The sequence below is a fragment of the Mustela lutreola genome, chromosome 2 (genome assembly GCF_030435805.1).
Source record: "Mustela lutreola isolate mMusLut2 chromosome 2, mMusLut2.pri, whole genome shotgun sequence".
Lineage (NCBI taxonomy): Eukaryota > Metazoa > Chordata > Mammalia > Carnivora > Mustelidae > Mustela > Mustela lutreola.
The window spans coordinates 65,341,665-65,369,622 of record NC_081291.1 but is presented as its reverse complement, the minus strand read 5'-3'; the positions used below and the strand labels follow the sequence as shown (position 1 = coordinate 65,369,622).

At 42.2% G+C, this 27,958-nt stretch overlaps 1 protein-coding gene across 1 annotated transcript; it reads left to right on the top strand.

Moving 5' to 3' along the window:
• The first annotated feature begins 3 nt into the window (after window positions 1–3).
• Window positions 4–26,190, top strand: LOC131824346 (caspase-14-like). The gene is made up of 7 exons (XM_059162016.1): window positions 4–560; window positions 2,012–2,064; window positions 3,350–3,499; window positions 7,724–7,949; window positions 8,600–8,716; window positions 21,796–21,905; window positions 24,185–26,190. The coding sequence occupies exons 1-7, from the start codon at window positions 209–211 to the stop codon at window positions 24,284–24,286; spliced, it is 1,110 nt and encodes a 369-aa protein (XP_059017999.1). The 5' UTR covers window positions 4–208; the 3' UTR covers window positions 24,287–26,190.
• Window positions 26,191–27,958: the final 1,768 nt, after the last annotated feature.

Genomic DNA, 27,958 nt, shown 5'->3' with positions numbered 1-27,958 from the left:
GCCTCGAGAGCGGGGCGGGGCGGGAGAGGAAACCCCGCGGGAGAGTCCCGGTCACCGCGGCCAGCGCGCTTGGCTGTTGCAGAAGCGGGCGGAAACGCCTCCGTTTTACAAAACAAAGCGGAGAAGCGGCAGCCGTGCGCGGTCTGCGGGGCGCTGACCTCGGCGGTGGGTCCCTCCGGTCCGGGCGTTTCGGCACCTTTGGGTGGTGATGGAGAGAGGCCTGGAGAGCTGCGGGCGCTCGGAGTCCAACGGCCTCCGGGCGCCTCCGATCACCGCGGCAGTGGACCTGCAGAGCCGCGTGCAGGAGACCCTGGACCTGCTGTCCCCGCAGGAGCTGAGCTACTTCCGCATCTTCCTCAAGTCTGTGGATGAGGAGCCGCGCGTGACCCCCTTGCGGCTGGAGCTGGCGGGCAACAGCAAGGAAAGGCTGGCGGGTCTCCTGGTGCAGCACTACTGCGAGCCCGCCTCCGCGTCGCGCGTCCTCGTCAAGGTGCTGCAGCAGCTCCGCCGCGCCGACCTGCTCCGCCGCTGGCAGGGCGCCGGGGACGCCGACGACCGGGGTGAGCTGGGGGCGGCCAGGTACCCGGGCTGCGGGCGGGGCCTGGTGACCCGGGGGTACTGGGGATGGGGGGCCCGGCCCGCGTAAGCGCGGGGTTTGGCCCGGCTGCCCCCGGGGTTCCGGGCTTGGCTCGGGAACGGGACGCCCGGTTTGACTAGGGTGGAGAGCGAAGAGCCGGCGGGCGCCCTGGGACCCGGTGACGCGCGGCGGGAAGTGGGAGCTGGGGGGCGGGGGGGCGAGGGGGCAAGCAGCCCCGAGAGTCGCGGTTCCCGAGCGCGGAATGCGAATGACCCATCGAAGAGCAGCCATCAGGGTCTACCAGCACATTTTGGGGTGGGCTCAGAGATCAGATCGACTCAGCAGGCCTGAGATGCTTTGTTAACATGTACCTTCAAGAGATGATGATGTGGGAGGTTTCCAAATGATGTAGCGAGCAGCGCGGTATTGGAATTCCCGCTGTAGCATCTCCAGGGCATGAGTGGGGCGAAGGGCTCCTGTTCTTGCGCACCATGGGACTATTTGCCATTAATCCCAGGAAGATGTGGCTTATGGTCAAGAAATGCAGTATCTAACAGGTTAAGGGAGGGGGTTCCTCCCTCCAGATTTAATAAACATATGCACACTTAAGTGCGTGTGAGACAGAGAAAGCAGCACTTACATGGGAGCCATCGATGTAGACTCTAAAATACACCGTGGGTGACTGCCATTAGCGTGCTTACGATCTGACTGAGCTTTGAGGTGTGTTACCGTTGCTGGTGGTGTTTATATTTGTAATGAGCGGATCACAACGGTGACGGCTCACCGAACACCCGCCGTGGCAAGTGGGCAGCCTGCCGGCCCGGACGAGGCTTGGCTCTCCCTGCTTTTCGTCACCTGTACCAGCCCCATCACTCGAGCACTTCAGGTGTTCTCAGTTCTTTAGGCTTTGAGTCTCTCTTACTATTGGCAAAGTGGGTTGTTTTTTTTTTTCCAGAATCATCCAGACTACGCAAGATTATGGCTGTGCACTGTTGAATGCACCCAATAAATATTTGAATTAAATGCTAAGAGATTATGTTAAATTTAAAAAAAACAACAACTAGTTCCCTTTATTACGTCTTGCTCTCCTCTTCAGGAAGTACAAGTGCAGTAATGTCAAGCAATTACACCTTGTCCTTTTTATTGATTGCCTGTCTTTCTGCCCTTGCACCTAACTGGGTCTAAGGGAGGTCTTTTTTAGGTTTCTAGCCTTGTATGAGTTTGAAAGTTTCATAATCCAAGGAACCTGTTCTAAAGTGAGGTTGAAGCCTGCTGGACCTGAAAGCCTAAGAGACAACAGAATTCCCTGGGAAGAGCTTCCTGTAAACAGGAATGACAGTGGATTGATTGAAAAGGGGGAAAAAAAAATGTGGAAAAAATAATGCAGTCATGCCCTTTTTCTGTTTTATTCTCTTTCCATGAAAATTCATTCAGAGATTCCAAGAAAGATTCCAAAGAGAAGCTATGATTGTGTGGATGGCGAACTGGTAAATATTTTTGCTCTTTCTCCAGCACTACACACTGGTTTGGAATGAGGGTACTTAGCCATTTTAGCTGACATTGGAATATTTTTTATGCTGCTCTTGTTGGTTAAATGAAATTATCTGTATGGTTGTCTCAGGTGGTCAGATCTCAGTGCTTTCTGTTATGATTGTGAAAGATAAACATGAGCCATTTAAAACCATCTGCCTTCATTAGCCAAACAAGGTATACACTGCTGTTATTTCTGTTTTATAAATCAGGATAAATGAGGCACTGGGGGTTCGAGGATAACAGGCTGTGTGGCCTTGGATGGATGGCTATTTAAATTGCTGATTGTAGGGTTTGTTTGCTTATTTTAAGTTTTATGATGTAAATTTTCAGCAAATACTAAAATAGAATAGAAAGACAAATCTCTCAAACTCCAGCCCGATATACTAATGACCTTGCTTCAACAAATTAGTAACTTAGAGCCAATCTTGTTTTGCCTGGTTCCCAGCCCCATTATTTTAAAGCAAATCCAAATAACCTATCACATTCATCTACAGATACCTTAGTATGAACCTCTAAATCTTTAGTATGAGAAAGAGGTTGGTTCAAAACAACCGCAGTACCGTTATTCTACCTAAAAACAACTTCCTTAGTGTGTGCAAAGATGCAGTTGGAATTCAGATTTCATGGATTGGGTCCTGTCTTTTGCAGGTGTTTTTTGTTGTTGTTTTGTTTTGTTTTTTAATTTTTATTTATTTTAAAAATTTCTTTCCATTGTTCCAGAATTCAGATGTGTTGTTTGAATCAGGATGTGGACTCATACAAAGTCAACACAATTATTATAGCCTATTGCTTTGGTGTCTTAAGGCTCTTAGCTTAGGATACTTCTCCTCTTAGCTTAGGATACTTTTCTTATTGTTTACTTATTGAAGAAAGCAGGTTGTCTGTAGAATGTCCCCTATTCTAGATTTGGATGACTACAGCCCTGTGTGGTCATTTACTCTACTCCTCTGTCTGCTATGTTTCCTTAAAGGGATAGTGATAACTATACATAGGCATTTAAAATTGAGATTGGCCTATTAGTCCTAGTGCAGGGAAGATATTTGAAAAAAGGATAAGTCTAGTCACGCCTCCCCGCACCCTCCTTCCATGACTAATAAGAGACAGTCCCTGTTGCAGCTCTGATCTGAACTGGGAAACCTCACCATTGATCCTAAAAGAAATTCATTATTTCATATCGTGATGTGTTTGGATTTCTGAGTTTCATTTGATTTAAATGTTTTTGGCTTTCTTGGAAAATAGGACTGTTATGACTTGAGAGGCAAGCGGAAGGCTTTCGTCATGTGCGTGGAGAAGAACAGACCTGGGGCTCACCGGGACATCTGTCTAATGGAGGAGTGGCTTGGCCAGTGCCGGTTTGAGCACACACAGTGCATCGATCCTAATAAAATGGTAAAATTAAAAACAAAAATGAAAAAATGTAACTTATAATTTTCCTTTATTTTATTTTATTTTTTAAAATTGGGTTTTGGAGGGGCACCTGGGTGGCTTAGTCAGTTAAGCATCTCACTCTTGGTTTCCACTCAGGGTCCTACGTCTGACTCCATGCTCGGTGGGGGAGTCTGCTTTAGGATTTCTCTCCCTTCTCACTGCCCCTCCCTCTGCTCATGTTCTGTCTCTCTCAAATAAATAAATAAATCTAAAAAAAAAAAAAAATACTGGGTTTTAACTCCTGGCAAGAACCAGGGCTTGCTGAGCAATCCCATGAATGTCTTCATAAACTTCCTGATGCTTTTGTAATCTTAAGTGTGTGATACCCTGTCTCCACTTCCAGTCAAGCAGGGACCTCTTGGGCTCCAGTCTTGGCTAGGGCTACGCAGTTGAAGAGGGAAGGGGACCCAAGAAGGCATTCTTTTTTTTTTTTTTAATTTTTTATTTTTTATAAACATATATTTTTATCCCCAGGGGTACAGGTCTGTGCTAAGAAGGCATTCTAAGCAAGATGGGCAAGGAGGCCCAAGGACAGGGCGTGAGTCTGGAGTAGGCAATTTCCAGAGCCTTTGGGAGCAGGAAAGACCTAGAAATCCCTTTGAGAAGTCACCAGGAGGCTGGTTTCTTGCATTCTAGCAGTGTGGGTCCTTGCAGGATTCACGTGGAACCTGGAAGAGGTGTAGAGAGGGAGTTGATAATCCTGGGAGGAATTGCATTGTGACCTAACTAGATGATACTGAAAAAATAATGTGGAAGAGCCGTGGTGGGAACTTTTGAACCCTAGCTTAGTCTTGACCTAGACCTAGCCTTTTTTAGGGGTAGTAACATAGGAAAGCCCTTCCTAGATCCCAGGAGTCTCTGCTAATGAATGTCAAGGAACAGCGCAGCAGGGGCTTCGGATTCCACGTAGATTGCCTGAGCGGGAATCCTGTCTCTTCCTAGTTCTCTTAAATCTGGTTCTCATGGGACGGGCCTGATTTGTCCCCCTCATTTGGCCATGTGTAAAGACATTTCTGGTTGTCTCACCTGGAGGGTACTGCTGGCCTCTAGTGGGGGAAGAGCCCCCTCAGCAAAGAATTTTCTGGCTCCAGAAGTCCATAATGCCGTAGTTTTCAGGAGCCCTGCCAGAAATTGACTACTTTTCTCTCCCGGAATCGGGGTTGATGAGAGTGACTTGTCTTGGAGGGCTATGGTGATAATGAATGAGCTGTGTCAAAATGCGCAGAAGAGCAACTGCCCAGTAAGCTTTGATTTTATCATAGTTTCAGAGGTAAAAATAGACTCTTTCACTTTCCCCAAGGATTGTGCCAGAATCTCTTACATATTGCATGGTTTTGAATCAGATGACAGATACTGCCAATGTTCCTTTCGTTTATTCTCTTAGGGGGCTCCAGTGGCTGCTTTTCCTGCATCCTGGCAATGTTTAGTTTATTTGTAAATATTAGCAGTTTTACTGGCAAAGTATTTCATTGTTCTTAGTTTCATTTTCCAGATTATTAATTTGGTTAGACATCTTTTGGCCCTTATTTTCCTTCTATAAATGGTTCTGTTTCCTTTGCCCTTTTTCCTACTGGGTCATCTTTTTCCTGCTTTTAGAGTTATTTTTCTGGACTTTATTCATTTACAAAATGTAGTACAAATATTTTTCTCTTGTCTCTGTTACTTGTCTTTGGATTTTTGTTGTTGTCTTAAGTTGTATAGAAGTCTTTTTAAATTTTTTTGTGAGTAAACATGTCAATCTTTCTTGGCGGCTTTTTGGTTTTGGTGTCTTGATCAAATCCCATGCCTTCCCAACTTAAAAAATGTTTAAATTATTTTTATGTACTATTTGTATAATTTAAGGTTTCCTTTCTAAGTCTCTGGAATTTTATTTTTTTGCTAACTGCGTGGTAAGAGGCTTTGCCATATGTCCAGATGGATAGTCAGCTGTCTCAGCATCTACTGAATGATGTGTCCTTCCCCCACATATTTGAAACTCCACCTTTATTGTGAAATAAAGTCCTGTATACAATTTGATTGGTTTCTAGAATCTAAAATATTCCATTCATATATTTGTTTATACTTCTGCCATTAAATCACAGTTTCACTCACTGTGATTTTTTTCTTTTTTTTTTTTTTTAAGACATTTTGATGTCTGATATGACCTAGACCTCCTTTTTTATCCCCCTCCTTTTTGACTTCTGAATATTCTTGACACTTCCTGAACATCATCTGTTCTCTGTGAGCTTGAGAATAATCTGGTTAAATTCCCCTGAAATCCTTTGGGAGTTTGATTGCCATGACATGGAATAGAGATTCATTTGGAGAGAATTGGCAAATTAATAGTATTAACAGAAGCATGGGCTTGTCATGGTGTATGTTGCCTCTTCCCTAAAGCTTTCCTTTTCTTCATTTAGGTAATGTGTGTTTCTTAGGCTTATTCCTAGGTATTGTCCTTGTTTGGGTGTGACCATGAACGGGACCCCCTTTTCGTTATGTGGTTTAAGTGATTGTTGCCAGGGCATCTGGGTACCTCAGTTAAGTGTCTGCCTTCAGCTCAGGTCATGATCTCAGGGTCCTGGGATCAAGTCCCACATGCGGCTCCCTGCTCACCGAGCAGTCTGCTTCTTCCTCTGCCCTTCCCCCTGCTCATGCTTGCTCTCTGTAGTCTCTCTCTCAAATAAATAAGATCTTTAAAAAACATTAAAAAATTAATCGTTGTTGCCAGGTAACTGGTCGGGGGAAGCGTTAGATCTTTATGAGTTAATCTTGCGTCTGGCCAGATGTCTGGTCGCTAGTTCCAGTATTGGTTGATTATTTTATATTTCTAGATAGTCAGATAGTCATGGTATTTGTAAGTAATGAATTTTAGCTCTTTATTTCCCATATTTAGACTTCGTTTTAAATATTCTTGATGTAAATTCAATTTAATTAACATACAGTGTATCACTAGTTTCAGAGGTAGAGGTCAGTGATTCATCAGTTGCACGTAACACCCAGTGCTCATTACATCCGGTGCCCTCCTTAATGCCCATCACCCAGCTACCTCATCCCTCCACCAACCTCCCTCCAGCAACCCCCAGTTTATTTCCTATGATTAGGAGTCTTTTTTGGTTTGCCGCCCTCTGTTTTTATCTCATTTTTCCTTCCCTTCCCCTATTTTCATCTGTTTCATTTGTTAAATTCCACTTCTGAGTGAAATCATGTGATACTTCTTTTTCTGACTGACTTATTTAGTGTATAATACTCTCTAGTTCCATCTATGTCCTCGCAAATGGCAAGATTTCATTCTTTTTGATGGCTAAGTAATACTCCATCACACACATATATCACATCATCTTTATCCTTTCATCTGTTGATGGCCATCGGGCTCTTTCCATAGTTTGGCCATTGTGGACATTGCTGCTATAAACATTGGAGCGTATGTGCCCCTTTGGATCACTGAGTTTGTATCCTTTGGATAAATATGTAGTAGTGCAATTGCTGGGTCATAAAGTAGTTCTATTTTTAACTTTTAGAGGACCCTCCACACTGTTCTCCAGAGTGGCTGCCCAGTTTGCATTCCCACCAACAGTGTAAGAGGGTTCCCTTTTCTCTGTATCCTCACCAACATCTTTTGTTTCCTGAATGGTTAATTTTAGCCATTCTGACAGGTGTGAGATGGACTTCATTTAACTTTTACTCACTTTATTGAAGCGAGGAGCTGGGATCTTGGCTATGAGGGGCATGGGAGCAGTGGTAGCAGTCATTCCTGCCTTGCTTCTCTCTCTGGGGGGCTTGGTTCTGATGAAGTCTCCCCATAAGTTCTGGCAGGTGTATATTATTGGTAGACACTTCCATTCCCTTCCATTTCTAGCTTTTTGAGGGCATTAGTTTTAGAGAATAACAACTTTTATATGTTAAAACAAGCTAATGATATAAAATCTACATACACTAGCCTGTTGGAGAGCTGTCATTTTGTTGTATTTTGTGGTAGAGAATTGGTAATGCCCCAATTCTGTCAAAAAAGAACCAGCGGCACAAGAAGAAATCAACTGAAAGGGAAACAAGTTAAGGAAGTGGTGTTTATCTCATACTAATCCTGTTTCAGTTGTGATTTCTTTTCATATTTGCTATGTCTTCAGATTGCCTAGGAAAGGGGCTGTCTCTGGCATTTCTGGTTTTTCTTACCTCTAGTTCTTTTGAATATGTTAACCTATTTTACAGGAGTTAATTGAGAAAATAAGATCATTTCGTGATGGACTCAATGAAAGTAAAGATGATGTTGGCTGTTGCCTTGTTACCCTTATGTCCCACGGAGAGAAAGGCTTTATTAAAATGGAAGATGGTGAAAAAGTCAGCCTAGAGGACATTTTTGAAATGTTTAATAATAAAAATTGTCCAGCACTACAGGAGAAGCCAAAGATCTTTATCATCCAGGCCTGCAGAGGAGGTAAGTGAAGACTTCTTTGTGACAGTCATGTTTCTAAGAAATTCTTATCCGGATGATTACGAAAAGAAAAAGAAGTTCAAAATATTTGTTTTTGTTTTTAAAGATTTTATTTATTTATTTGATAGAGAGAGACACAGTAAGAGAGGGAACTCAAGCAGAGGAAGTGGGAGAGGGAGAAGCAGGCTTTCCACGAAGCAGGGAGCCCGATGCGGGGCTCGATTCCAAGACCCTGTGATCATGACCTGAGCTGAAGGCAGACGCTTAATGACCAAGCCACCCAGGCGCCCCTATTTGTTTCTTTAAAATCAGAGGCCCCTCAGCTGATGTGACTTTAGTCGTGTAGTGTAGTAGGGCCTTTCGGCTGGGAGGAAGGGATAGAAGGGGAGCTTGGGCTGAGGAAGGGTTTAAGTCCCTCACATCATTAGTGGGGGCAGGGGACCTCATGTCAGAGAGAGATGTGTGCAGTTTCCAAGGGCCATCCCACCATCCATGGGTTGCCAGGTGGCCTGTGGGGCTGACATCCAATCTCTGTAGCTTCTGTGGATATTTCTGTCTCTTGTGGAGATACAAGCTCATTGGGACTTGGAGTGAGGGCTCCTGGTATCTGTGGTGTATTACTGTAGTTTGTCCTTTTGTTCTTCAACAAACAGAGAAAAGAGACAGCGGTGTCGAGACAGATGATGAACCCATGGAGTCTGATGACGTAGCTGAGAAGAGGAGGCTGCCCACCTTCAGTGATTATTTCATCATCTATCCCACCCAGGCAGGTGAGACATGAGGGTAGATGACAGTGACATGCACTTTTCTTTCAGAAAGTCTGGGTCATGCATATCTTTTTTTTTTAATTTATAAATTATCAGTGCTTTACAAATTGACATGTATAAGGAGAATTCTTCACGTACCCATCTCTCTTTACACATGTTCTCACTTTTCAGAGATGACAGGTTGACATCTTACTGTCCATTTCTTCTGGGAAGGTATGACCCTCTGAGCAAAGGATCACATGGTAAATAAGATCATTGGCTTTCCTGTGAAAAAGGTCTTGGCCCAAAAGCTAGTTCTGCCATTTGCTATGTTGGAGAACTTCAGTATTTTTTTATCTCTAGATATATCAGTTTCTTCATGTAAAGTGGGAATGATGGAATTTACTTATGTCATTGAGATGTTATGGAAATTGAGTTATATAGCCGCAGACATGCTTATCATAATAACTAGCATAATAAATCCAAAAAAGGAAATTAGCTACTGTTATTACTAATACATTATGCTAATAATATTATAATCATCATTACTTCATTACTAATACTATTATTATTAATAATAAGGTAAGGTCCAAAAGAATCTTGTGTGTGAAGAGCCATCCCTTCACTTGGTGCACTTGGAGGAGAGTTAGAATTAAGAGGTCAAGGACATTTCTTTCGCTGGCCTTTATTTTTTTTTTTTTTAAGTCATCTCTACACCCAACATGGGGCTTGAACTCACAACCTGGAGATCAGGTGTCACATACTCTACCAACTAAGCCAGCCAGATGACCCCCTTTAAATGTTTTTTTTTTTTTTTTTAAAGATTTTATTTATTTATTTGACAGGCAGAGATCACAAGTAGGCAGAGAGGCAGGCAGAGAGAAAGAGGAAAAAGCAGGCTCCCCGTGGAGCAGAGAGCCCGATGTGGGGATCGATCCCAGGACCCTGGGATCATGACTTGAGCCGAAGGCAGAGGCTTTAACCCACTGAGCCACCCAGGAGCCCCCTTTAAATGTTTTTATCTTAACTTCTTTCAAGAGGATTAAGGCAATTTATAAAAATGTATATGGAGTGGGACGCCTGGGTGGCTCAGTGGATTAAGCCACTGCCTTAGGCTCAGGTTATGATCCCAGGGTCCTGGGATTGAGTCCCGCATCGGGCTCTCTGCTCAGTGGCGAGCCTGCTTCCCCTTCTCTCTTTGCCTGACTCTCTGCCTACTTGTGATCTCTCTCTCTCTCTCAAATAAAATAAATAAAATCTTTAAAAAAAAAAATGTATATGGAGGGTGCCTGAGTGGCTCAGTTGTTAGGCAGCTGCCTTCAGCTCAGGTCATGATCCCAGGGTCTCGGGATCAAGCCCCACTCCGGCTCCCTGCTCAGCGGGAAGCCTGCTTCTCCCTCTCCCCCTCTTGTGTTCCCTCTCTCTCTGTTTCTCTGTCTCTCAAATAAATAAATATCTTTTTTAAAAAATGCATATGGACTTCAAGATAAATTGTAGTGAAGAAATGTAAACAAAGCAACATAGGGGTACAACTTAAAATGAAACATACTTAGTGGTAAGATGTGAAAAACAGCCCCATTAAAGTGAGATGTAAGATTTCACTCCTTGGTTATTTACCCGAGAGAGATGAAAGCACGTTGCCTCCCAGAGACTGGCACACAGATGTCTATAGCAGCCTTATTTGAAGTCATCAAAGACTAGAAACAGCCCAGATGACCATCGAACATATTGTGGTATGCCATACATGTACTAAAAGAAATGAGCTGCTGATGCCAACCAACCACAGAATTTATATGGAGCAGTTAAAGGCCAAGGTGAGGAACTTCATGTTCCAGTTTTATTGAATGTGTGCATTTTATGACTGTGTGCTGGGCTCTGTGTGTTTAAGGACTAGAGACACAGTATTGAATAGAAGAACTAAATACCTCCCCCTCCTCAGAACTTATGTGCTAGTTGGAGACAGACAATAAACATCGAGAAACTACATATTGTGCTACTTTATGATCCCATTTGTATAAAGTTCAAAAACAGTCGAAACTGACCTGTGGTGTCAGAGGTCAGGATAGTGCTTGCCCTCCCGCGTGCCGTGTTTGTGGTGCTCAGGACCAGAGGGAGCAAGAAGGAGACTCCTGGAGTTCTGGCCCCATCTTGTTTCTTGATGAGGGCACCAGTTATAGGGAGTGTTCATTTTATGGAAATGTATTGAGCTGTTTTATATCCCTAAATATAAAACTTTTCAGTTTTCTGTGCGATGGTTACTTTTCAGTGGAATGTTTACTAGAAATAAAGTATGTTGCGTGACTATTACTATGGAGAAAAATAATGCAGGGGCAAGGGATATAGGGAGTGTCCCAGGGCAGGAGTGGAGATTGCAGTTTTTTTGTTTTTGTTTTTTAAAGATCTTATTTATTTATTTGACAGATCACAAGTAGGCAGAGAATGAGGGGGAAGCAGTCTCCCTGCTGAGCAGAAAGTCTGATGCGGGGCTTGATCCCAGGACCCTCGGATCATGACCTGAGCTGAAGGCAAAGGCTTAACCCACTGAGCCACCCAGGCGCCCTAGAGATTGCAGTTTTAAAACAGATGTATATCTGGGAAGCTGATCGTTGTGTAGACACTTGGGGGACACGAGCAAGAGTGAGCTCTGCAGATGTTTGAGAGGTTTTGTGTTGTAAGCTATGAATACTTCGTCATACAGCAGTATCAAAAACTCTGTGTATAGACAGAGAGACCACTGGGATAGAAGAGAACCTAGAGGCAGAACCAGATATGCAGGGAAAGTAGGTGACAAAAAAGCCATTGCTGATCCGGGTGGAATGGGCTGTTTGGTAAATAATGCCGGGAGAACTGGCTTCTCCGTGGGAGAAAAATAAAAATTTATTTTCACATTTCTTGGCCCAGGATTCATTACATCTTTAATCATGTGAAATGTCCAGTCAATCGATAGTAATGCCCCTTTTATCTCTGGTATTTGTGGCTTTCTTCTTTTACTCTTTATCAGTCTTGCCAGTGGTGTCTTCAGTTAAGAACCTGTCTTTACTTTTGTTAATCCCCTCTCATATCTGTTTTTGGTTTCGTTAATTTTGACTCTCGTTCCCATTGGTCTTCTTTTTGGGGGTGTTTATGCTACTCTTCTTTCCCCAGCTGTTTCAGCTTAGCTTATTGTTTTTGATCTTTTAAAAAAATAGAAGCATTTTTAGAGCTCTTATTCCTTCTGAGCACTGCTTTCACTCTGTCCTTCGCATTTTAACATGGAACATTTTTATCCTTCAGTTCTAAGAGTTCTTAGGTTTCCATTGTTCTTGTATGTGTTAGAACTATGTCTCTAAATTTCTGTGTTGGGATTTTAAAATTTGTCCTTTTGTTATTGACATCTGGTTCATTTGTGCGAGGAACTGAGAAAGAATATAGACTTCGATACTGATTTTTTTTTTAAAGATTTTATTTATTTGAGAGAGAGAGAGCATGAGCAGGAGGCAGAGGGAGAACCAGACTTCCTGCTGAGCAGGGAGCCGAATGTGGACTTGATCCCAGGACCCTAGGATCATGACCTTAGCCGAAGGCAGACGCCCAGCCAACCAAGCCACCCAGGTGCCCCTACAATACGGATTTAAAATCTGTTGAGACTTGGGTTATGCCTTGGTCTTTAGTAAACTTTTTTTTTCCCTTAATTTTGAAGATTTAGTTATTTTTTAGGGAGAGAAAGTGAGAGTGTGTGTGCCTGGTTGGGGGCGGTGTGGGCAGAGGGAGAGAATTTTCAGACAGATTCCATGCTGAGCAGGGAGCTCAACGCAGGGCTCATCTCACAGACACTGAGATAAACCAAGAGTCGGACACTTAACTGACTGAGCCACCCAGGCACCCCTCTGGTAAACTTTTTTGATGGCATCTGGTATCTCCTAGATACTTTGTGTGTGCTTAATGAAGAATAAATGTTCTGCACTTGTTGAATGCAGGGCTCTAAATATTTCTATCAGTTAAGCATAATTGTGTTCAGTTGTTTTGTGTCTCCACTAAATTTGTCTCTTTGACCTGCCAGTATCAGAGATAAGCGTGTCCATACGTTATATTACTGATAGGCCTGTTTCTTCTGTAGTCCCAGTGGTTTTGCTTTATTTTGACACAACTTGAGTAGAGCCATACAATTTTAGAATTGTGGTGAAATATATAGAAGAAATAAGACAAAATGCTTTAAGCACTCTTTAGTGAATCTACTGTCCCAAGTAGTGCTTTTTTGTTTTTAAGATTTTATTTATTTATTTGACAGAAAGAAATCATAAGTACGCAGAGAGGCAGGCAGAGAGAGAGGGGGAAGCAGGCTCCCCACTAAGCAGAGAGCCCGATGCGGGGCTCGATCCCAGGACCCTGGGATCTGACCTGAGCGGAGAGCAGAAGGTTTAACCCACTGAGCCACCCAGGTGCCCCTAAGTAGTGCCTTTCTTGTGATATTGGCCTGGTGTACTGTTCAAACTGTTTTCTATTAACCTTTTTGCGCCTTTATGTTTTAAGTGGGTCTCTTTTAGATAGGATATAGCTGGTTTTTTTTTTTTTTAAGATTTTATTTATTTATTTGACAGAGAGAGATCACAAGTAGGCAGAGAGGCAGGCAGAGAGAGAGGAGGAAGCAGGCTCCCCACTGAGCAGAGACCCCCCCCCATGGATGCGGGGCTTGATCCCAAAACCCCTGGGACCATGACCTCAGCTGAAGGCAGCGGCTTAACCCACTGAGCCACCCAGGCGCCCCTGTTTGCTTGATTTTTAGTTTAGTATGTTAGTCTAACATTTTTGTCCCCCCTACTGATCTGGAGGGTAGACATCCCATAATTCTTTTTCTCATGGTTCCTTCTGAAATTTTATACCTATGCAGTAGCCTAAAGTTAATTTTAAAAAAGCTTATTTTTACTCCCTGATGATTCAAGTAACCTTGAAATACTAATTCCGATTACCTTCTTCCACTCCACTCATTCCCATTACCTTTTCCCCCACCTAAGTCCTTGGGTTGCTTCTTTTGATTGTCCCTCATGGTGGCTTGTTTGTGTGTTTGAAGTCTTAGTTCATTTGTTGACTCTTCGTCTGTGGGACTCCTGAGAGCACGAATAGGAAATACTTTTCTTTAGGGAGGATTTTTATTCATGTGGACCACTGCAACTCTCTTTGGGATCACAGGCGAATGCAGGAATCTCTGACTGAACTCCAGCATCTCCCGGGCACACCTTTAAGGCTTTCGTGCCCTCGCTAGAGGTGGTCCTAGTCCCTTGGACAGGGTGCAACTCTGCGTTTCATGTTTACTTTCTGCTTCGAGCTCAGGTTTCAGTTTCCTTGTTTGGAAGAATAGGAGCCTTGGAGATTTCCATGAATTCCCATCAGCCCAGGATAGCATTAAATGTTTTATTTTAATCAAGTTTTACATCTGGAGGAGCAAAGTGGAAAATTTGGAATATGTGTTAAAATCTTTCAGGGTTATCCACTTTTATTTCATCAGACAACACATAAATGGCCTGGCAGTATAAGAGTATACTCGTATATATACCCCGAGTATACGTGGGGATTGGAGCAACAGGTACTTCCGTACACCACTGATGAGAGCAGATTAATCCTACCTGTTTGGAGAGCAATGTATGCTTCCTAGTAAAGTTAAAGACATGTTCATCCCATGACCCGACAGTTTCACATCTGCATATATACCTTAATGCTGTGGTCCCCAAACTGGGGGGCCACAGTGAAGTCACACAGCTGTACTTAATTCTGGGAGTCAATAGCTGAAGGTTGTTTATGATTTCTACAATTAGATTATGCTGCATTCTTTAAGTGATACCCTATCTTGGGGGTACTAGGCTTTGGAGGGTTGCTGAGATTTAAAAGCAAGTACTTAGGTATTCTAGGTTGAAAAGCCATGCAGAGTCCAACAAGTGCATACATCACATTAGTAAGTAATTATGGTTCTTTAAGAATGAAATAAAAATATTACTTGTCTTTCAATTTGTGTGAGTTCTTTCACCCTGAGTGGCCAGTAAGTTATTTAGATAATAATACTGAGCTTAGACCTAACTGCTTGCATAAATGGAACTCTGAGATACATCTTTTGGTTTAGGAGCAATGCAAAAAAAGTTCCTAAGACACTAAGGGCACCATGAACTGAGAAAGTTTGGGAACCTCTGCATGGGGGAATCTTCTGCACATGTATATACATGAGATGAGATGACCAACTGCCCCAGTTTGTCCAGAGATGGAGGGGTTTCTTGGATACTGGACCCAGTGTTAAAACTGTAAAGTGGATGAATGAGGGTGCATTAAGCACTCGAATCTGGGCACTTCTTTGAAATTGTTTATAGGAGGGAGAGTGAAGTGGCTGGAAAGCTAAAAACCACTAAAAGTGGTTTTTATTCATACTGTAGAAAGTACTGTACCCCAGTTGAAAAGAATCAGAGTGGAGAAGTTTTAAATGGAACAATGAATAAAGATAAGCCAGCTATAACAATACAGATTGTATGCCTTTAACATAAAGATTTGAAAACACAGTAATACAATCTGTTATGACTGAACATATAGTGGTAAAAGTATAAAAATATGGCACAAAGAACAGCCAACATCTTTGTAACAGGGACTGCTTCTGGTAGAGTACAGAAGGTAATTGGGGAGAAATTTCAAAGGAAGATTCAGCTGTATTTCACCAGAAGAGAAGAGCTGGAACAGATAAAGCAAAATGTTTTCTGTTTGTTAAATCTGGGTGGTGGATGCATAGGCCTTCGTTGCACTATTCTGTGTTCTTATTTGTTATTTTTGAAGAGATGGGGGCTAAAGAAAGAAATTGGAAACTGTAGATACAGCAACTCTGATGCTATAAAGGGAGTTGAGAAATAGACAATCTGGATGGTGATGAGGGAGCAAAGTTTTTGTTGTAAAGATGGGCGGTACTGGTGCACAGCTGCTGAATGAATGATCCAGTAGAGAGGGGACTTTTTTTTAAAGATTTTATTTATTTATTTGAGAGAGAGAAATAGAACACAAGTGGGGTTGGAGAGGGAGAAGCAGGCTCCCCTCTGAGCAGGGAGCCCAATGTGAGACCCGATCCCAGGACTCCAGGGTCATGACTTGAGCCCAAGGCAGATGCTTAACTGACTAAGCCACCCAGGCATCCCGAGGAGGGAGATTTTTAGGAGAGACTGCAGGAGCCGCAGCTGATAGAGCCGAAATTTTGAACTTAGGCATCATACATCTACAGGGGTTAAGTTAGGCTGACTTTTCAAATGGAAGAAAGAAGTTGCCCTTTTCCTCTGTGGGGAGTACTTCAGGAAGAGCAGATGTGAGGAGGAGGGGAAATCCAGAATTTGGAATGGTAATTAGCTGTCCCAGCAGACAGGCAAAGAAGGCAGTTGATTGTTTAAATCTGGAATCAAGTGAGTGAGCTGCATTGGAGAGAGAAGTGTGGGAGTCATCAGCTTGTAATGTTATTTAAAGCCATAGTCCTGGATGGGGTCATGGGTTTTGCACCAACATTCATAGAATGTCAGGATGGAGAAGAGTCAGCTATGGAGACTAAGGAGCACCCACTGACATGGGAGAAAACCAGGTGGGTGTGGTGTGCTGGAATCCTGTTGCAGGAAGTGTTTTAAGAAGAAGGGAGTAACAAATCAGGCCCTGCTGACAGGTCAAAAAAGGAGGTGGACACAGAATTCATTGGGCATTTTGACAAGAATAACTTGGGGTGTGGACAAAATTGTGGACCCAAAAGAGCAGAACTACAACTACATCGGATAAAAAGGATCAAACCCCAGAAATCAAGCCTTGAGTAAAAAAAGTCACAGTAGACTTGGCTTTGTGTTGCTTTTATTTTTTTTTTTTTAAAGTTCAAGGGAAAACACAATGTGGTGTTCAAAATAGTATGTAAAAGTATGTATGTATATGATAAAACTGACAGCGGTGTCTGTGTGGGAGGAGCACACAGGTGGGTGCGAATCTTCCTAATATGTGAGTCAGTGAGCAAAAGACCCAATACAACATTGAGTTTGGGCTATTAAGTGATAATTCCTAGGGAACACCATTAACCTGGAGAAGATGCTCGATTTATAAGAAGAAAGCAAACAATATTGAAGTACCTCTTTTTATCAGATTGGCAGAGATCAGAAAGTTTGAATGTATGCCATTGTTGAAGAGGTAAAGAATATACTTATTAATTCCTGGCAGGACTGTAAATTGATAGCATTTCTTTGGAGGACCACTTGGCATTGTCTAGCAAATAATGCAAATATAAATGCCAATATAATTATCTTCCAGTTATTTAGTACATGTGTGAGTGACATGTGTGCAACGATATGCAGTGACATTGTTTATAATAGAACAACCTAAACATCTATCTATAGGGGACTAGTTAACTAAATTATGACAAATCATAGAGTAAATACTATTTAATCAAAGGAAGAAGCTCTTTATTGATGATGAGCAATCTCCGAGATGAACTGGCAAAAACAACAAAAATCAGGTCCTAGAACAGCATGTATAATATGCTGCTGAGATCAGGAGGAGGATGAGTGTACCCTCAAATATGTATGAGCTTCTTTGTACATGGTGTATATCTGGAAGGATACACAAGAAATGGATATATTGGTTTTCTTGGGCATGGGATGAGGAGAGAGAGAGGGACTTCTGCTGGATTCCTTTTGTAATTTAAATTTGAAACCATTTGTATTTGAGTCTTTTTTGTTTTTACTTTAATTTTTTTAAAATTTAAATTTTTAATTTTAAAGATTTTATTCATTTGTGACAGAAATAGAGAAGGAGAGAGAGCATGAGCAGAGGGAGAGGGAGAGGGTAAAGCAGAGTCCCTGCTGAGCAGGGAGCCCAGTGCAGGGCTAGAACCTGATGTGCGGTTCGATCCCGGGACCCTGAGATCATGACCTGAGCCAAAGTCAGACGCTTAAACATCTGAGCTACCCAGGCACCCCTTTTTCTTTGTTTTTAGTTTCCCTGTCTAAGTGAAATTATATGGCAATCTTTCTCTGTCTAGCTTATTTTACTTGGCATAATATTCTCTAGTCCATTCATGTTGTCACAGGTGGCAAGATTTCATTCTTTTTTTATAAATGGGTAATATTCTACTGTGTGTGCACATGAAAGATAAATATGTAAAGATACATATATGTGTGTGTATACATATGTATATCTATATACATACACGGTCTGTCGATGGGTGAATTGTGAGTCATTTGGATGTATTGTCCATTCAACAAATGGATTTAATCACCTCTTAGCCTTTTGGCTAAGATCATGTGGAAAAAAATAGATTTAAAACATTTTCGAGTTATTTTCTTTTATAATTGGAAGATTTCAGTAAAATTCAGGTTTCTGTCATCTTAGCTTACCAGAAACATTTATACCAGCTACCTGACCCCAGGGAGTCCTAGAGCTTGTCTCTCCTGCTTTGTGACAGAAGCATGTCATCTGTGGGAGAGAAACTGCAACAAGATTTCACCTGTTTATTGGCTATTTGTAGTTAGTCATGTGGTTGCCACTCATGTTCTATGGCCAGAGTTCTCTAAACAACTTTATTTTTTTAAAGATTTTATTGACTTGAGAGAGGGAGAGAGATCGTGAGCGGGGGTGGGGTGGGGGTGGATTGGTAGGGGGAGAAGCAGACTCAGGACCCTGGGATCACAACCTGAGCCAAAGAAGATGCTTAACTGACTGAGCCACCCAGGAGCCCCTCTAAACAACTTCATAATGCACATATCAAGAATCCCGGTCCTAATGATATTTTATTTGACCTTGTTTCGTAAATCTGTGGACATTTCCTAGCTTTCGACCAGAGTCTAAAGTTCTCCAATATCACTCATTAGACTCATTTTTTTGTGGCTGAGAATCTGTCCTGAGGCCTGACCTCATGGCCATGGACTTACGATCACTGATTATTTTCAAAGCAATGAGAAATTGATAATCTATCATTTGATAAGAGACTTGGCAGCTACTCTGATTGTTGTTTTCCTGACTTGCTCCTGATTCTTCAAAGGGGTTGAGACTGTGTTGGGTCAGAGGTTTTCAAATGTTATTTGCCATAACCCACAGGAAGAAATAGCTGTGGTGTTTCACCCAATCTAATGCCTTGATTGTTAAGACATATCATTATTTTGTATCCTTAAGAAACTACCAATTAATCTATGCCACAGAGGAGATTATACAGCACATCCAGATTTCAGATTGGTGGGAAAAAAAAACTTTGGTTTTAGAATTGATAAAACACATAATTCATTGTAGTCTACTACATATTTTATATAGAAGTACAAATATACATGTAACACTAGTTTTGTAAGTCATAGCTGCCCTTACTACATTTGAACCACTTTAATATTTTTTATCATACCCCATTTTATCCCATTATTTTTTTTAAAAGGCAGTTTTAATCTGCTAAATTGATTTCTTGACTGATTATTGAGCGACAGTGTGCAGCTTAAAGCTCACTGGACAGGATGGATTGTCAAGCTTTGTGATGAGGTGTTTCTGACTCAGATTTACTCTCAGAGGGACAATACTGAAATTCCTGTATAGTTCCCACGCTGAACAGATACATTCTGTGGACTTGTTTACAACGTCATGGAGGTGTAATTGAAGTATGAGCCGTATATACCCCACGTGTACCATTCGAACACATGGGAATATACATTCATGACACCATCACCATGATCAAGATCAGCAAAGACCTCTGTCACCCGCAAGTTTCCTCATGTTGAAATCTATCCCTGCCTCTGTCCCCATCCTTGGGTCACCACAGTTGTACTTCCTGTTACCACAGGTTAGATTACATCTTCTGGAATTTTATATAAGTAGAATTAGATATAGTTTTTTTTTTTTAAGATTTTATTTATTTATTTGACAGACAGAGATTACAAGTAGGCAGAGAGGCAGGCAAAGAGAGAGGAGGAAGCAGGCTCCCTGCTGAGCAGAGAGGCCGATGTGGGGCTTGATCCCAGGATCCTGGGATCATGACCTGAGCCGAAGGCAGAGGCTTTAACCCACTGAGCCACCCAGGCGCCCCGTGAATTATATATAGTTATCTGTGTTTCCTGACTGCCTGTCTTCTTCCACTCAACCTAATGGTTTTGTGATTCATCCTTGTTGCTTTATCTATCAGTTCATTTCCTTTTATTTCTGACCAGTATTCAGCTGTGTGAATATAACACAATGTGTTCAGCCATTCACTGGGTGAACATTTGAGTTGTTTCTAGTTTTTGGTTATTAAAAGTAAAGGTGCTGTGAACACGTGTATGGAAGTCTTTGGGCATGTGATTTCTGTTTTTCTTGGGTACATACCAAAAAGTGAAATGGTTGGTTCATACTGTAGGTCTATGTTGAGGTTTTTTGTTTTTTTGTTTTTTTTTTTCTTCAAGATTTTATTTATTTATTTGTCAGGTAGAGAGAGAGAGAGAGAGAAAGAACACAAGCAGAGGGAGAAGCAGGCTCCCCACTGGTCAGGGAGCCAGATACAGGACTTGATCTTAGGACCCTGGGATCATGACCTTAGCTGAATGCAGATGCTTAACTGACTGAGCCACCCAGGTGCCCTGTGTTTGACTTTCAAAGAAACTGCCAAATTGAAGATGGTTTTTCAGAGTGGTTGCATCATTTACATTCCCGCCAGCAGTGTCAGAGAGTTCCAGTTGCTCCACATCCTCGTAATCAGTTGTCTTGAGCTGTTTTAAAAATTTCAGACAATCTGATGGGTGTGGAGTAGTATCGCCTTGGGGGTTTAATTTGCATTTCTTGGAGGACTGCCGATTATCTTTTCCTGTACATATTGGCCATTCATTTATCTTCTGTTGCTGAATGTCTGCTCATATCTTTTGCCCAATTATTTATTGGGTTGTCGGTTTTCTTGTTATTTTGTAAGAATTATGTATGTATTCTGGATACCAGTCCTTTGATATGTATGTACTACAGATATTTTTTCCCAGTCCGTGGCTGGCTTTTCATTTCCTTAATAACATCTTTCAAAAAACAAAAGTTTTGCGGTGTCTGGGGCGCTCAGATGGCTAAGCAACTACCCTTGGCTCAGGTCATGATCCCAGGATCCTGGGATTGAGTCCTGCATCACGCTCCTAGCTGAGCGGGGAGTCTGCTTCTCACTCTCCTTCTCCCCATGCTTGGGCGCTCTCTCTCTCTCTCTCAAATGAATAAATAAAATTCGTTTTATTTATTTTTTATTCGTTTTTTAAAAACAAAAAACAGGGCGCCTGGGTGGCTCAGTGGGTTAAGCCGCTGCCTTCGGCTCAGGTCATGATCTCAGGGTCCTGGGATCGAGTCCCGCATCGGGCTCTCTGCTCAGCGGGGAGCCTGCTTCCCTCTCTCTCTCTCCCTGCCTGCCTCTCTGTCTACTTGTGATCTCTCTCTGTCAAATAAATAAATAAAATCTTTAAAAAAACAAAAACAAAAACAAAAAACAAAACTTTTTAATTCTGACAACATTCAATTAATCAGTTTTTTCTTGTTCTAGTTCATGCTTTTTGTGTTTTAAGAAACCTTTGCCTGTGTTGCAGTTGCAGAGATGTCCCCATGTTTTCTTCTGTTCCAACCTAGATTTATTAATTAGAGGGTAAAATTTGGGATTCCCATCAAATTTCCACACTAAACTGACATGTTTCATGTTTTTTAATCTAACTAATAATAAAAAAAATTTCACTAAACTTTTGAGGACCCCAAAATGAATTCTATATGGGTGTGTTTTAGGGATATTCAGCTTAAAATCCTAAAGCAAAAGTCAGACATTAGAAAAAAAAAAATAGAGAAGAGAAAATGAAGTAAATATGGCAAAATGGTGATAACTGTTGAGTGTAGGGGATGATTATATGGGGAATTTGTTAAACTTTGCTTTCTTCCTTTGTGTATATTTGAAAAGCTTTATTTTAAAAATTCATATAAAAGAATTGCTCTCTTGAAGGTTTATGCACTCCTGGTCACAGGAGTCCCCTGGGAGGCTCAGGTGTTTCCCCTTTTCATGTCTGTGCTTCTGTATTCTCAGTTCAGAGCCATTTTCCAGGTTTAAATGTGGGTGAAAGACAAAGTTTGGTGCAAAGAGAGGAGGAAAATGGATGAAACATCTTCTGTTTGCTTTGTAGATCATGTTGCTTTACGGCACCCTCGCACTGGGTCCGTGATGATTGAAGCGATGTCTGCAGTCTTTAAACAGTATGGAAATAAGTGGCACATCGCTGACTTCTTCACCAAAGTAAGTAAATTCCAAGGGAGCACGTGCTCTGTTTGTCCTAATGGTAATGGCACTTGTTGAGAGCGTTTTCAGGAGAAGGTTGACTTTAGCCATGAAGACTTAAGAGATACTGAAAAGTTGCTTGGAAATGATGGGCTGATCATGAGTTTTGATGATGGCAGCATTCAGAAAAGTTGGCTGAGTCAACTGCTAAGGGAAATGGGTATTGACACTTTCTGTTCTTTGGCAATACGAGTACATCGGGTCTGAGGTGAGCTTTCAAGTTCCTGCCTGCTCTGTAGTCACCCTTGCAGTCAGCTTTGGCCTGACTCCACTCCCCTCGAAGGGGGAATCTTAGGACTTCTTCAAAGACCGATTCTAGCTCACATTTGTCTCTCCAGTTTATAGCCCATAGTACACATTTGTTGAATGAATGCCTGTGTGCCCAATAATGGTAGATTTATACACAAACCATAGTTTGGAGAATGGCCCAATTATTGTTGTTTATCATATCAGGATTAATGGGCAATTTTCTTCTCAATCAGAGAGTTTTACACCCAAAGAAAGCTAATTAGAAAAGACTGTAGATGACTACAGTAACGTGGGGTACCTGGGTGTCTCAGTTGGTTAAGCGTCTGCCTGTAGCTCAGGTCATGATCCTGGAGCCTCGGGATCAAGTTCCACATTGGGCTCCCCGGTCAGTGGGGACCCTGCTTCTCCCTCTGACCCTCTTCCCTTCTCACGCTCTCTCTGTCACTCTCTCTCTCTCAAATAAATAAAATATTTTTTAAAAAGAGAGTATAGTAACAAAGATGCTATTAACATCTATTATCTATTGCATGGCTCACTCCGGATCAGTTACTGTTCTCTGTGCTACACAGATACTAATCCCGTTTAAGCCTTCCAACACCCCTCAGGCAGTGTGGGATTTGTATCCACTGTGACAGATGGGGCCTGGTCAGTGGCCGAGCTGGCACTGCAGCCTGGGCAGGGTGCTTCTAGAGTTCATGCTCTAATCACAATTATGTATTAACTACTCTACTCCCCTCCAAGGTATGGTCACTATTTTTATTTCTTTAAAGTCAAAAGATTTATTGCTAATACTTTACCTATGATGCTTAATAGCTTTTAAAACTCCTTTTCGCCTCATTTGAGGTAAGACCTTGGGGGGAAACGTTATAGGGAGGGACCACAACAATTCTGACACTCATTTCACCTGTATTCCCAAATATCTTATATTGCTTAGTTTCTCTAAGGATATAGTTTCTTTTCTTTCTTTCTTTTTTTTTTTTTTAAAGAATATAGTTTCCTGTCAGCTTCTCAGGAATATGTTATAATAAAGATTTAACCAACTATAAATAGAAATTCATTTTAGCTAAAGCTAACTGAAAAATTGTGCTGACCAGTGTTCTTCAAGCCTTTACTGAACACCGTTTATTTTTATTTATTTTTAAAGATTTATTTATTTTTAAAGATTTTATTTATTCATTCGACAGAGAGATCACAAGTAGGCGGAGAGGGAGGCAGAGAGAGAGGAGGAAGCAGGCTCCCTGCTGTGCAGAGAGCCTGATGCAGGGCTCGATCCCAGGACCCTGAGATCATGACCTGAGCCGAAGGCAGAGGCTTAACCCACTGAACCACCCAGGCACCCCAAGATTGATTTATTTATTTGCGAGAGAGTTCATGGGAGGGGCAGAGGAAGAGGAGACAGAGAATCCTCAAGCAGACTCCTTACAGAGGTGCGGCTCGATTCCCAAGACCCCAAGATCATGACCTGAGCTGAAACCAGCAGTTGGCCGCTTAACCAATTGAACCACCCACATGCCACCCTTCATTTTTAAAGCACTTGCTGAGTGGACAGTAGCAAGAAAAAAAAAATCCAGAAATGAGTGTGGTGTGGCCTTTGTATTAAAGGCACATGCAGCCTCGTTAGGTAGCAGATGATAAATGTACTTACAACCAACCCTGAGATTGTAGAGCTGTGGGATGCTTTGGACATAGCATAATCCAACCCTTTCATTTTACCACGTGTTCCCAAGGCTCAGAAAGGATTCGTATCTTGCCTGCCATTATTCCAGGGCAAGTCGAGACCAAACCCTGCTCTGTGGACCTAAGTCTACTGGTTTTCTCATCTAGAGTGCTGCATTCCAAGCGCTTGGTGGGACATGCTCTTTCTAGTGCCATTTGCATCGCTTTCTGGAATGCATAGCGTTCGGCCGTTTCTTTCTGTAGTGTTCACTAACAACCTTTTGCTCAGTGCTTTAATCTCTCAGGTGACAGTTTGTGCTTTAATCTTTCAGGTGAATAATAGAGTGGTGCACACTGAATTTCATCTACATGAGGAACCAATTAAAGTATCACTCGTCATGGAATCAACTTTAACTAGATTTGTGTACTTCTGACATCCGGAAGATGAAAAACTAAGGACTGCTTTGTAACGGACTTTGTGAAGAGCTGAGAGCATTTGTAGCATTGTACTAATAGTTATCGTTTTGCATTATCACTGTCACCGGTTGTATTTCTCCAATTCGTCTTGCATATATACGGTATTTTTCTAAGATTGAACCATGCTTATTTGACACTTAGAAATAATTCGATTTCTTTTAAAAGATGCCTGTTTTTTGAAAATGTTTTTTCTGAACTATTATCAAACCTCAGGAGTCCAGCTCCATTGTGGATCATTTTTATCATGTGCTTCCCTTACTGGTTACACCCCGTCCTCCCCCACTTGGTGCTGGTGTTTGTCCTCATTTTCTTGTCTGTCTTCAAGAACTGGCTCGATATAGTCTTGACCTGTGTTTCTTCTGATTTCCTCCGTATTATTGTCTGTAGCCAGACTCGTCTCTTTTTGACTCCATAAGCCATTCTCTAATCTTACCTGGATGTTCTCATTTGCCCTCTGTGCCCTTGATGCCTCATATTTCTCCCTTTCCTCCACTCCCCAGCTTCCTCCCTGCTATGCAGTACCTTTGAACTACCATTTTTCCCTGCCTGGAACGCTCTGTTCTACCCCAGTCCAATTGGTCCTTCAGAGTTTGGCTCAAGCATACTTTGCACAGGGAAGCTTTTTGCAACGCCTCATGCTAGGTCAGCCTTTTCTGTGTGCTCTTGGACACCTTGCTTTTCTTCTGCAGCACTTAGCACCAACTGTACTTAAATGCTATGTAGTAGCCATTAAAGCTCTCTCCAGTTCAGTCATAAGCTGCAAGAGGCAGAGGCCATGTGTCTCATTCATTCCTGTGGCCCAGCTTCTGTCCATGCCTTAAGATACGCAGAAGCACTGTGATGAATGTTTACAGAATGACTGGTCTCTGTCTTTCAATTATTTTGTCCATTCCTCAGACCTCACCTCATTACCTGTGTACATCTAGCCACCTTCTAGTCATCCCCACCTGCTTGGACGTCCTGTGGCCACTTTAACTGAACAAGTTGGAAGTCAGCCTTACATTTCCCTTAAATCTCTTCATAAAACCTATCTCATTGTTAATAATTGACTCCCCACTGCCTGCAGAATATACTCAAATTCCCCTAGGAGAATATCCCAAGTCCTTCTCTGTCAGGCCTTAACCTATACTATTTGTACACTGCCTGGGTCTTGACCACACCAGGTGATTTGCTCTCCCTTCAATAATCCCCTCACAGAATCAGACTTGTGGATTACTCAATGTTAAATGAATGCTCTTGGCTATGTTACCATAATTCGTTCTCTCCTTTCCTACTGAAATGCCCTTTGTTCTCATTCTGTGCTTACCATGCATTCCTTAAGATGCAAATTGGGTCCCATCCCATTAGAAGGAAAACCTGTATGTAGACCAGTGATTTGAGAGTAATGAACTCTGGACTGAGTTTAAGTTCTCAGTGTAATTGTGTTCTAACTTCTGGTGTAACTTTGGACTATATTAAACCCGTTTCCACATCACAACAGGAGATCTGGCTTGGCTGAGAACTCATTCCACTGGACTTCAGTGAACTTTGGCTTCTTAATAAACTGTTCGTGAGTATCCTGCAGGTGTGGCTATTCCTGAAACTAGAGGTTCTAACTGGCAATTGCATAAGACTCTGGTGCCTGATTGAGGATACAGGTGCTTGGTGAAAATGCTCTGAAGATTGAGGGTCACAATGAGTGAAGCAACCCAGATCTCCAGGCCTGTCTCCATTTCAGGGACAATTGTGTCCTTTTCAGTTAATGTGATTTCTGAAGTATATATGTGTATGAGTGATTTTTTTAAACTTTTGAGTTTTGATATTTGATATGTAACTTTGCTTTTTTATAGAGCATTAAACTGTCACCTTGGTTCATAAAATATCTGGTGAGCCTTCTCTGTTCACTTGCATGCTGTGTGTTCCTAGTATTCCTGGCAAAGGGGCTCATTCCTGGGGGACAGCAGTAGCATAGGGGCTTATTTCTGGGGGACAGCAGCAGCTGAAATAGGCAATAGCTCTTATTTCCTGAGAGAGGTTAAGTGACTTCTTCAGAGCACACCGTGTGGCAAAGCTGAGATTCTATTACATGAACAACTGCAAGACAAAAAGTGCCAAGTGAGAGGGGGAAGTTGCAAGACAGAATCCTTTTGGTAGACAGAAAGAACCTACCATTTTACTAAGGGAATGAGAGCTTTGGGACAAAGGAGGGAACGGTTATTTTGGAACATTGTTCGGGCTACTGCAGGTAAGCTTCCTGGAGAGGACTGTAGCACAGCTGGGTACCAGACCTACAAATGAAGGAGGAAGTCCACCTAGAGAAGGAGGTGTGAAGGTGTCCAAGGTGAACTTGAAGCTTAGGCCCATATTCTCTTAGTTGTAAATCAGAACAAGAGTTCCCCTAGCCATTCAATGTCTTGTGAAGTGTAGCTCCAAAAGACTACAGTCCTTAGTGTAGTTTTATATTTGGAAAAAAAACTTAAGCCAAATTTTTATCTTACTCTTTTTTATTTTAAAAATTATATATTTATCTATTTGCCAGAGAGAGGGAGAGAGAGTGCACAAGCAGGGGGAGCAGCAGGCAGAAGGAGAAGCAGTCTCCCTGCTGAGCATGGAGCCTGATGCGGGACTCAATCCCAGGATCCTGAGATCATGACCTGAGCTGAAGGCAGATGCTTAACCAAGTGAACCATCCAAGCATCCCTCTTTTTATTTTTATCCCTTTTATTATTTTTTAAAGATTATTTATTTTAGAGAGTGTGCAAGCAGGGGGGAGGGGCAGAGGAACCCTCAAGCAGGACTGTACACTGAGCTTGGAGCCTGATGTGGGGCTCAATCCCATGAGAGACTCATCACAAGTTGAAATCAAGAGTTGGAAGCTCAAGGAACTGAGCCACCCAGACACCCCAAGTTTTCCTTAAATATGAACCCCAGAAATCAGAAGTGTGCAAAAGATAGGCTCTGAGATTTATTAAAAATGGGCATGAATAGGCAGGCATGCCTGAGTGGCTCACTCAGTTAAACGACTGACTTGGTTTTTGGCTCAGGTCATGATCTCAGGGTCATGATATAGAGCCCCTTGTTGGGTTCTGTGCTCAATTCAGAATCTACTTGGGATACTCTCTTCCTCTGCTCCTCCCTGCTGCTCTCTCAAACAAATAAATAAAATCTTTTTAAAAAATGGGCATGAATAAAAAATGTTGCAAAAACTTGCGCAGAGGACTGGGAGGCTGCAAGAATACTAGATATTCTTTGCAAGTGCCACTTGGGGCAAGGGCTCCTCACTGTGGTTTACTGCCAACAGTCAGTCATTTATCATTGGACCTTTGTCAACTCATTTCCTTGCCAAGGATTTTCATCAGAGGAGTTCTCAAGAGCAAAGTTATTGGGGTGCCTTGGTAGCCCAGTTGGTTGAGCCTCTGCCTCTGGCTCAAGTCAGGATCCCAGGGTCCTGGGGATAGAGCCCACCTGCTCTCTGCTCAGTGGGGAGCCTGCTGCTTCTCCCTCTGCCTGCTGCTCCCCCTGCTTGTGTTCTGTCAAATAAATAAAATCTTTAAAAAAAAAAAAAAAAGAGCAAAGTTAATTTGTGACAAATATATTATTTTGAGAAACACCTAAACATAATTAGAGTACAATGTCCTCCTTGTAACAAA

Bases quoted from the DNA above. Each gene is read 5' to 3' on its own strand.
- LOC131824346 (XM_059162016.1), top strand. From the start codon at position 209: ATGGAGAGAGGCCTGGAGAGCTGCGGGCGCTCGGAGTCCAACGGCCTC. The intron at 3,500-7,723 runs GTAAAATTAAAA...CCTATTTTACAG, and splicing joins GCATCGATCCTAATAAAATG to GAGTTAATTGAGAAAATAAG. The intron at 21,906-24,184 runs GTAAGTAAATTC...TTAATCTTTCAG, and splicing joins TCGCTGACTTCTTCACCAAA to GTGAATAATAGAGTGGTGCA.